General features: G+C 38.2%; 1 protein-coding gene across 3 annotated transcripts in view; it reads left to right on the plus strand.

Annotated features, from left to right (window-relative positions):
- The first annotated feature begins 201 nt into the window (after positions 1-201).
- Positions 202-12,330, plus strand: part of si:dkey-237i9.1 (SEC14-like protein 1) — a 100,229-nt gene continuing 88,100 nt past the window's right edge. For 2 of the 3 annotated variants that reach the window (XM_061880659.1, XM_061880660.1), the window contains exons 1-2: positions 202-528; positions 8,914-8,939. In XM_061880659.1, the coding sequence (XP_061736643.1) occupies positions 8,934-8,939 (6 nt within the window). In that variant the 5' untranslated portion in view covers positions 202-528; positions 8,914-8,933. The remainder of the gene's footprint in view (positions 529-8,913; positions 8,940-12,330) is intronic. The other variant, XM_061880661.1, reaches the window with a different exon arrangement.

Genomic DNA, 12,330 nt, shown 5'->3' on the forward strand with positions numbered 1-12,330 from the left:
GTGTGCTCATGTTCGAAATAAACTAAAGAAAGAAAGAGAAAAACAAATAGTCAAGCGCCTTTATTTTGGAAAAGAAAATTTACATTCAAAAACGAAACGGAAGTCGCTGACTTTTGGCGCATGCGCAAAGGCACCAGGAACCCACGTATTTGGGGCATATATCTGCCTACGTCAATGGGCGGGGAAATGACGTCACATACAGGCTGAGAAAGGAGGAGGAGACTGGAAGTGGAAAACCGACATTGGTCCTCCTCTCATCTTCACTTTCCACCGTCCAAGCGGCTTTTAACCGACCGCAGTCAGTCAGACACTCCGCGTGTCATTTACACCCGGCCCGCTCCCGTCGGAATAATATTTAACCTCCGGTTAACTGCGAGCTCCTCTAAGCGGCGACATGGCTGGCTAGCACGGCGAGGCTCCAGCTCGTCTCCCGGACCTCGGACAAGAATGGCAACTTAACTCTGATAACGACGACCCACATCCCACCCGACGAGCCCCGTCTCTAAAGAATACCCGCTTACGCAACTGGTGAGTTACGTCCAGGATACTGTTGACAACTTAACAGCGATGTGTGAAGTTGCTAGCTTGCGGTGTGCTAGCAGCACAGTTGTGTAACACTTGGCTCGTCAGCCGACCTTCATTGCACATGAGATGCACTTAATCAACTTCCGACATATTCAGTGCACATGAGATGCAGTTAATCAACTTCCAGAATGTTCAGTGCACATGAGATGTACTTCATCAACTTTCAACATATTCAGTGCACATCAGATGCACTTCATCAACTTTCAAAATGTTTAGTGAACATGAGATGCAGTTAATCAACTTAAAAAAATTCAGTGCACATAAGATGCACTTCATCAACTTCGAACATATTCAGTGCACATCAGATGCACTTCATCAACTTTCAACATATTCAGTGCACATGAGATGCACTTCATCAACTTCCAAAATTTTCAGTGCAAATGAGATGCATTTAATCAACTTCCAAATTGTCCAGTGCACATGAGATGCAGTTAAATCAAGTTTCAACATTTTCAGTGCAAATGAGATGCATTTAATCAACTTCCAAATTGTCCAGTGCACATGAGATGCAGTTAAATCAAGTTTCAACATTTTCAGTGCACATGAGATGCACTTAATCAACTTCCAACATATTCAGTGCACATGAGATGCAGGTAATCAACTTCCAGAATGTTCAGTGCACATGAGATGTACTTCATCAACTTTCAACATATTCAGTGCACATCAGATGCACTTCATCAACTTTCAAAATGTTTAGTGAACATGAGATGCAGTTAATCAACTTAAAAAAAATCAGTGCACATGAGATGCACTTCATCAACTTCGAACATATTCAGTGCACATCAGATGCACTTCATCAACTTTCAACATATTCAGTGCACATGAGATGCACTTCATCAACTTCCAAAATTTTCAGTGCAAATGAGATGCATTTAATCAACTTCCAAATTTTCCAGTGCACATGAGATGCAGTTAAATCAAGTTTCAACATTTTCAGTGCAAATGAGATGCATTTAATCAACTTCCTAAATGTTCAGTGCACAGGAGATGCAGATAATCAACTTTCAACATGTTCAGTGCACATAAGATGCACTTCATCAACTTACAACATATTCAGTGCACATGAGATGCACTTCATCAACTTCCAACATATTCAGTGCACATGAGATGCACTTCATCAACTTCCAACATATTCAGTGCACATCAGATGCACTTCATCAACTTTCAAAATATTTAGTGCACATGAGATGCACTTCATCAACTTCCAACATATTCAGTGCACATGAGATGCACTTCATCAACTTCCAACATATTCAGTGCACATCAGATGCACTTCATCAACTTTCAAAATATTCAGTGCACATGAGATGCACTTCATCAACTTCCAACATATTCAGTGCACATGGGATGCACTTCATCAACTTCCTAAATGTTCAGTGCACATGAGATGCAGATAATCAACTTCCAAAATGTTCAGTGCACATGAGATGCAGATAATCAACTTCCAAAATGTTCAGTGCACATGAGATGCAGATAATCAACTTCCAAGATGTTCAGTGCACAGGAGATGCAAATAATCAACTTGCAACATGTTCAGTGCACATGAGATTAATTTAATCGACTTCCAAAAATTTCAGTGCACATGAGATGCACTTCATCAACCTTCAACATATTCAGTGCACATGAGATGCACTTCCTCAACTTTAAACATATTCAGTGCACACAAGATGCACTTCATCAACTTTTAAAATGTTTAGTGCACATGAAATGCAGTTAATCAACTTAAAAACATTTCAGTCTCCATGAGATGCACTTCATCAACTTTCAACATATTCAGTGCACATGAGATGCACTTCATCAACTTCCAACATATTCCAGTGCACATGAGATGCACTTCGTCAACTTCCAAAATGTTCAGTAAACATGAGATGCACTTCACCAACTTCCAAATTGTTCAGTGCACATGAGATGCACTTCATCAACTTTCAACATATTCAGTGCACATGAGATGCACTTCATCAACTTCCAAAATTTTCAGTGCAAATGAGATGCAATTAATCAATTTCCAAATTGTTCAGTGCACATGAGATGCAGATAATCAACTTTCAACATGTTCAGTGCACATGAGATGCATTTAATCAACTTCCAAAATGTTCAGTGCACATGAGATTCCGATAAATCAACTTTCAACATGTTCAGTGAAAATGAGATGCATTTAATCGACTTCCAAAAATTTCAGTGCACATGAGATGCAGATAATCAACTTCCAACATGTTCAGTGCACATGAGATGCACTTCATCAACTTCCAAAATGTTCAGTGCACATGAGATGCAGTTAATCAACTTCCAAAATGTTCAGTGCACATGAGGTGCAGTTAATAAACTTCCAAAATGTTCAGTGCACATGAGATGCAGATAATCAACTTTCAACATGTTTAGTGCACGTGAGATGCAGTTAATCGTCTTCCAAAATTTTCAGTGCGAATGAGATGCATTTAATCAACTTCCAAAATGTTCAGTGCACAGGAGATGCAGATAATCAACTTTCAACATGTTCAGTGCACATGAGATGCATTTAATCGACTTCCAAAATTTTCAGTGCACATGAGATGCAGATAATCAACTTTCAACATGTTTAGTGCACATGAGATGCAGTTAATCGACTTCCAAAATTTTCAGTGCAAATGAGATGCATTTAATCAACTTCCAAAATTTTCAGTGCACATGAGATGCAGATAATCAACTTTCAACATGTTTAGTGCACATGTGATGCAGTTAATCGACTTCCAAAATTTTCAGTGCAAATGAGATGCATTTAATCAACTTCCAAAATGTTCAGTGCACAGGAGATGCAGATAATCAACTTTCAACATGTTCCGTGCACATGAGATGCATTTAATCAACTTCCAGAATGTTCAGTGCACATGACATGCAGATAATCAACTCTCAACATGTTCAGTGCACATGAGATGCATTTAATCGACTTCCAAAAATTTCAGTGCACATGAGATCCAAATAATCAACTTTCGACATGTTCAGTGCACATGAGATTAATTTAATCGACTTCCAAAAATTTCAGTGCACTTGGGATGCAGTTAATCGACTTCCAGAATGTTCAGTGCACGTGAGATGCATTTAATCAACTTTCAAAATGTTTAGTGCACATGAGATGCAGTTAATCAACTTAAAAACATTTCAATCCTCATGAGATGCACTCCATCAACTTCCAAAATGTTTAGTGCACATGAGATGCAGTTAATCAACTTCCAAAATGTTCAGTGCACTTGAGATGCATTTAATCAACTTCCAAAATGTTCAGTGTACATCAGATGCAGTTAATTAACGTGCAAAATGTTCAGTGCACATGAGATGCAGATAATCAACTCTCAACATGTTCAGTGCACATGAGATGCAGTTAATCAACTTCCAAAATGTTCAGTGCACTTGAGATGCATTTAATCAACTTCCAAAATTTTCAGTGCACATGAGATGCAGTTAATCAACTTCCAAAATGTTCAGTGTACATGAGATGCAGTTAATTAACGTGCAAAATGTTCAGTGCACATGAGATGCAGATAATCAACTCTCAACATGTTCAGTACACATGAGATGCATTTAATCGACTTCCAAAAATATCAGTGCACATGAGTTGCAGATAATCAACTTTCAACATGTTCAGTGCACGAGCTGCGTTTAATCAACTTCCAAAATGTTCAGTGCACATGAGATGCAGTTAATCAACTTGCAAAATTTTCAGTGCACACAAGATGCAGTTAATCAACTATCAAAATGTTCAGTGCACATGAGATGCAGTTAATCAACTTCCAAATTGTTCAGTGCACATGAGATGCAGTTAAATCAAGTTTCAACATTTTCAGTGCATATGAGATGCAGTTAATCAACTTTCAACATATTCAGTGCACATGAGATGCACTTCATCAACTTTCAACATATTCAGTGCACACAAGATGCACTTCATCAACTTTCAAAACGTTTAGTGCACATGAGATTCAGATAATCAACTTAAAAAATTTTCAATGCACATGAGATGCACTTCATCAACTTTCGACATATTCAGTGCACATGAGATGCACTTAATCAACATCCAACATATTCAGTGCACATGAGATGCACTTCGTCAACTTCCAAAATGTTCAGTAAACATGAGATGCACTTCACCAACTTCCAAATTGTTCAGTGCACATGAGATGCACTTCATCAACTTTCAACATATTCAGTGCACATGAGATGCACTTCATCAACTTCCAAAATTTTCAGTGCAAATGAGATGCAATTAATCAATTTCCAAATTGTTCAGTGCACATGAGATGCAGATAATCAACTTTCAACATGTTCAGTGCACATGAGATGCATTTAATCAACTTCCAAAATGTTCAGTGCACATGAGATTCCGATAAATCAACTTTCAACATGTTCAGTGAAAATGAGATGCATTTAATCGACTTCCAAAAATTTCAGTGCACATGAGATGCAGATAATCAACTTCCAACATGTTCAGTGCACATGAGATGCACTTCATCAACTTCCAAAATGTTCAGTGCACATGAGGTGCAGTTAATAAACTTCCAAAATGTTCAGTGCACATGAGATGCAGATAATCAACTTTCAACATGTTTAGTGCACGTGAGATGCAGTTAATCGTCTTCCAAAATTTTCAGTGCGAATGAGATGCATTTAATCAACTTCCAAAATGTTCAGTGCACAGGAGATGCAGATAATCAACTTTCAACATGTTCAGTGCACATGAGATGCATTTAATCGACTTCTAAAATTTTCAGTGCACATGAGATGCAGATAATCAACTTTCAACATGTTTAGTGCACATGAGATGCAGTTAATCGACTTCCAAAATTTTCAGTGCAAATGAGATGCATTTAATCAACTTCCAAAATTTTCAGTGCACATGAGATGCAGATAATCAACTTTCAACACGATTAGTGCACATGTGATGCAGTTAATCGACTTCCAAAATTTTCAGTGCAAATGAGATGCATTTAATCAACTTCCAAAATGTTCAGTGCACAGGAGATGCAGATAATCAACTTTCAACATGTTCCGTGCACATGAGATGCATTTAATCAACTTCCAGAATGTTCAGTGCACATGACATGCAGATAATCAACTCTCAACATGTTCAGTGCACATGAGATGCATTTAATCGACTTCCAAAAATTTCAGTGCACATGAGATCCAAATAATCAACTTTCGACATGTTCAGTGCACATGAGATTAATTTAATCGACTTCCAAAAATTTCAGTGCACTTGGGATGCAGTTAATCGACTTCCAGAATGTTCAGTGCACGTGAGATGCATTTAATCAACTTTCAAAATGTTTAGTGCACATGAGATGCAGTTAATCAACTTAAAAACATTTCAATCCTCATGAGATGCACTCCATCAACTTCCAAAATGTTTAGTGCACATGAGATGCAGTTAATCAACTTCCAAAATGTTCAGTGCACTTGAGATGCATTTAATCAACTTCCAAAATGTTCAGTGTACATCAGATGCAGTTAATTAACGTGCAAAATGTTCAGTGCACATGAGATGCAGATAATCAACTCTCAACATGTTCAGTGCACATGAGATGCAGTTAATCAACTTCCAAAATGTTCAGTGCACTTGAGATGCATTTAATCAACTTCCAAAATTTTCAGTGCACATGAGATGCAGTTAATCAACTTCCAAAATGTTCAGTGTACATGAGATGCAGTTAATTAACGTGCAAAATGTTCAGTGCACATGAGATGCAGATAATCAACTCTCAACATGTTCAGTACACATGAGATGCATTTAATCGACTTCCAAAAATATCAGTGCACATGAGTTGCAGATAATCAACTTTCAACATGTTCAGTGCACGAGCTGCGTTTAATCAACTTCCAAAATGTTCAGTGCACATGAGATGCAGTTAATCAACTTGCAAAATTTTCAGTGCACACAAGATGCAGTTCATCAACTATCAAAATGTTCAGTGCACATGAGATGCAGTTAATCAACTTCCAAATTGTTCAGTGCACATGAGATGCAGTTAAATCAAGTTTCAACATTTTCAGTGCATATGAGATGCAGTTAATCAACTTTCAACATATTCAGTGCACATGAGATGCACTTCATCAACTTTCAACATATTCAGTGCACACAAGATGCACTTCATCAACTTTCAAAACGTTTAGTGCACATGAGATTCAGATAATCAACTTAAAAATTTTTCAATGCACATGAGATGCACTTCATCAACTTTCGACATATTCAGTGCACATGAGATGCACTTAATCAACATCCAACATATTCAGTGCACATGAGATGCACTTCATCAACTTTCAACATATTCAGTGCACATGAGATGCACTTCATCAACTTCCAACATATTCAGTGCACATGAGATGCACTTCATCAACTTCCAACATATTCAGTGCACATGAGATGCACTTCATCAACTTCCAACATATTCAGTGCACATGAGATGCACTTCATCAACTTTCAACATATTCAGTGCACATGAGATGCACTTCATCAACTTCAAAAATGTTCAGTGCACATGAGATGCAGATAATCAACTTTCAACATGTTTAGTGCACATGAGATGCAGTTAATCGACTTCCAAAATGTTCAGTGCACATGAGATGCATTTAATCAACTTCCAAAATGTTCAGTGCACAGGAGATGCAGATAATCAACTTTCAACATGTTCAGTGCACATGAGATGCATTTAATCAACTTTCAAAATGTTCACTGCACATGAGATGCAGTAATCAACTTCCAAAATGTTCAGTGCACATGAGATGCAGTTAATTAACTTGCAAAATGTTCAATGCACGTTAGATGCAGTTAATCAACTTCCAAAATGTTCAGTGCACATGAGATGCATTTAATCAACTTCCAAAATGTTCAGTGCACATGAGATGCAGTTCATCGACTTCCAAAATGTTCAGTGCACATGAGATGCATTTAATCAACTTCCAAAATGTTCAGTGCACATGAGATGCAGATAATCAACTTTCAACATGTTTAGTGCACATGAGATGCAGTTAATCAACTTCCAAAATTTTCAGTGCAAATGAGATGCATTTAATCAACTTCCAAAATGTTAAGTGCACAGGAGATGCAGATAATCAACTTCCAAAATGTTAAGTGCACAGGAGATGCAGATAATCAACTTTCAACATGTTCAGTGCACATAAGATGCATTTAATCAACTTCTAAAATGTTCAGTGCACAGGAGATGCAGATAATCAATTTCCAAAATGTTCAGTGCACATGAGATGCATTTAATCAACTTTCAACATATTCAGTGCACATGAGATGCACTTCATCAACTTCCAAAATGTTCAGTGCACATGAGATGCATTTAATCAACTTCCAAAATGTTCAGTGCACATGAGATGCATTTAATCGACTTCCAGAATGTTCATTGCACATGAGATGCATTTAATCGACTTCCAAATTTTTCAGTGCAAATGGCATGCAGTTGATCGACTTCCAAAATGTTCAGTGCACGTGAGATGCAGTTATATCAAGTTTCAACATTTTCAGTGCACATGAGATGCAGTTCATCAACTTCCAAAATTGTATACAATTTGACACTGTAGAGCAGGGGTATCAAACTCATTTTAGATGGGGGGCCACATGGAGAAAAATGTACTCCCAAGTGGGCCGGACTGATAAAATCATGGCACGATAACTTAAAAATAAAGACAACTTCATATTGTTTTCTTTGTTTAAAAATAGAACAATCACATTCTAAATATGTACTAATCATAATGTTTTGTTTTTTTACACTTACATGTTGCGGTTTATAGTATTCTATCTTTATTTGTCGTTATTTATATTTTTCCGAATAAATTATGTGATCATGTTCATCAGTCAACTCTATACAGATAAAATATATGAAAATCAAATTACAGGATGTTATTTATTTTGTTTGCTCATTCTCCTCGACTAATGTACTAACATGTGGTTTATTTTTTTACATATGTAGCAAAATTTACATAGATGCAAAGAATTGCTGTTGCGACATCTAGTGGACACATTTACAATTGCAGTTTCATTGCAAAATTTGGGCTCATTTTTATACTTAGCGAAGTCATCCCGCGGGCCGGATAAAACCTGTTCGCGGGCCTTACGTTTGACACACCCTGCTTTAGATGAAACAAAATAAATGTGGAACTGTACGCCTGTGCCGTGTCACCAAATTATATTGTGGTTTGTGGCTAATTTGATTAAACTCTGAAAGCATTGCTATATGAATACATTTTCTATAGGCTATCAATAATCTATATTTTACATAGATGTACTATAAACCTGCTTAAAAGCAGTATGGTTATCTGCTGCCTAACGTCTTTTGTTTTGACGCTTCTCCAAAGTTTCGGACAGGCCCTGGAGCATGACGGTAATTCTACATTGTGTCAACCTAGAGTTCTAGTTGTTTCTGTGTGTTCCTGCCTGGTTAGTGGTTAGTCTCCCCGTGCTGATCCTCCCATTAGCTCGCAGGCCTTCCTTGCACAAACAAGTATTAGCATGCTGAACCAGCAAAACGCCACTTCCACGAACACTTCACACTTCCATGGAAAGTATCTGAAGCATGCGGATCGTTTGCTTCCAGTCATAACTTATCTATTATTTCTTCTGAAATACGCACAATTGTATCTATTATACATTTCTACTGTGACCTTCATTATAAGTCTCTCTAAAAGCACGGACAACATATGTCTTTTTAAATTACCATATTTTCCGGACCATAGGGCTCACTGGATTATAAGGCGCATTAAAGGGGTATTATATTTTTTTTCTAAATGTAAAACACTTTAATGATGGTTATTTGGTGAAAGTGTTGCATAGATTGTCTTACAAATCATCTTCAGTCGCTTCAGGATGCGCCGTTTTGTGGGCGGTCTTATTTACGTGGCTCAGCTTCAACAGCGTTTTGTTGTAGCGGTGTAGCGTGCAAGGACGAGAGTGGAAGGAGTGTCAAAAGATGGTGCTAACTGTTTTAATGACAATCAGACTTTACTTCAATAAATAACGGAGCAGCATCTCCTCATCCGTGGCTCAAGAGTGCAACAAGAACGCCAGAAATGTGTCCTGGGAAAAAACGTCTGACCGGAACTCTCTAATAACTGAAGTTCCTTGGGTGAATAATGTAAACTCACTACACCGGTGAGTTGGCAGCCTGTTTTGCTGCCAATGCAACTGGGGCTTTACAGAGAGCTGATGGGACAATGAAATAGGAGGATTTCCTCCAAATTCTTCAGGACAACCTAAAATCATCAGCCCGGAGGATGGGTCTTGGGGGCAGCTGGGTGCTCTAAAAGGACAATGACCCCAAACTAGGGCTGGCCTTTTTTAAATATCTCAATATTTTTAGGCCATGTCACGATACACGATATATATCTCGATATTTTGACTAAGCCTTGAATGAACACTTGATGCATATAATCACAGCAGTATGATGATTCTATGTCTCTACATTAAAACATCCTTCTTCATACTGCATTAATATATGCTCATTTTAAACTTTCATGCAGAAAGGGACATCAAAACTAAGTCAATTTAGCAAAACTGTATTTATTAAACAGTTAAGCAGTGGCACAAACATTCACGTTATTTCAAAACAGAAAGTGCAAGATTGTCAGAACCATTTTAAAACAAGCTATTAGTGCACTTTTGTGCATGATGTCACTAAGATGACATATCAAAACAACTCTAAAAAGAAGTGCACTTTTTGTACCCTAAATCAGGCTAAAATTAAGGTTTTAGAATGTCCTGACTTAACATGTGGACAATGCTGAAGAAACAAGTCCATGTCAGAAAACCAACAAATTTAGCTGAACTGCACCAATTTTGTCAAGGGGAGTGGTCAAAGATTCAACCAGAAGCTTGTGGATGGCTACCAAAAGCGCCTTTTATGTTACAACCAAATATTAACATTGCTGTATGTATACTTTTGACCCAGCAGATTTGCTCACATCTTCAGGAGACCCATAGTAAATTCCTTAAATAACTGAACTTCATGAATATTTTTTTTGTGACCAACAAGTATGTGCTCCAATCACTCTATCACAGGGGTAGGGAACCTATGGCTCTAGAGCCAGATGTGGCTCTTTTGATGACTGCATCTGGCTCTCGGTTAAATCTGAGCTGACATTGCTTAACAGGATAAGTAATGAATAATTCCACTTGTAATCGCAGTGTTAAACATAACGTTCAAAAAATAAAACATTTTCATGCATTTTTATGTTCAAGAAGTTGCGTTAATGGTAAGAAGTAATTTATTTATTATTGGTTAGAGTTGGGCTTGCCCTCCTGGGGGTCCTTCAGACCACCAAGCACCGACATGAGAGCCGGTTTTAGGGTTAAAATATTGTTTTTTTTTTTATTAGTCTCTCAGTTGCTTTCCTTCAATTGTCTTATTCTCTTTCGTCCTCACTCACACTCTGGTTCCAGCCCCAACCCTGTCTCTCCTCCTGGCTACTGCTTACAACAGAGCGACAGGTGATTAGATAAAAAGGCCCAGGTGGGCTATCTACGCACCTGTCGCTGATTTCGAGACCGGTCCTGGCAACATCCCTCTTTGCTGCAGGCCCGCAGGCCACGGCCCCTCCACAGTTAACTTCAGAATAACAATGTTAATACAAAGAATAAGAGACCTATTATACTCTGGAAATGTTGGTCTTACTTAGAAATGCACGTGTTTAGTTGTGTTCAGTGTTAAAAAAAATATTATATGGCTCTTAGGGAAATACATTTTAAAATATTTGGCTTCTTGGCTCTCTCAGACAAAAAGTTTCCCGACCCCTGCTCTATCACAAAAAAAATAAAGGGTTGTAGAAATTATTGGAAACTCAAGACAGCCATGACATTATGTTCTTTACAAGTGTACGTAAACCTTTGACCACGACTGTATACAGTGAAGCCCAGCCTTTGGGTTGCGGGAGTCATGACTATGCCAAGAAAAAAGCAAATCACCCTGTAGATGTTCTGCAAATTCAAGTCTCAGAATGTACACTGAAGTCTTTTGTTAAACATCATTTTGGTATTATATACTTCAAAGGTACTTAGAGGTTACGCTGGAAATTATGTAACTTCAACACAATACAGTTATAGACATAATCACTAACACAGCACAGCACAGCCACCTGTAACACGATAGCTCCTCTGCAGTTACATTTGGGATCGGGCAGCATAGTGTTAAGCAATGATTCATCAATTATTTTGATTATGAAAAAATATTCCATTAATATTCGGTTGCTTCAATTATTCATTTAATACAATTCCGGGCTACATTATACACCCCCGCTACCACCAGCTGGGTGTTTGTTCTGTTGTGTTTATGTTGTGTTACAGTGCGGATGTTCTCCCGAAATGTGTTTGTCATTCTTGTTTGGTGTGAGTTCACAGTGTGGCGCATATTAGTATCTATCAATCAATCAATCAGTCAATGTTTACTTATGTTGCCCTAAATTACTAGTGTCTCAAAGGGCTGCACAAACCACAACACAAACCACTACCACATCCTCGGTAGGCCCACATAAGGGCAAGGAAAACTCACACCCAGTGGGACGTCGGTGACAATGATGACTATGAAAACCTTGGAGAGGACGAAAGCAATGGATGTCGAGCGGGTCTAACATGATACTGTGAAAGTTCAATCCATATTGGATCCAACACAGTCGCGAGAGTCCAGTCCAAAGAGGATCCAACACAGCAGCGAGAGTCCCGCTCACAGCGGAGCCAGCAGGAAACCATCCCAAGCGGAGACGGATCAGCAGCGCAGAGATGTC

This window comes from Nerophis ophidion, linkage group LG20, assembly GCF_033978795.1.
Source record: "Nerophis ophidion isolate RoL-2023_Sa linkage group LG20, RoL_Noph_v1.0, whole genome shotgun sequence".
NCBI classification, from domain to species: domain Eukaryota; kingdom Metazoa; phylum Chordata; class Actinopteri; order Syngnathiformes; family Syngnathidae; genus Nerophis; species Nerophis ophidion.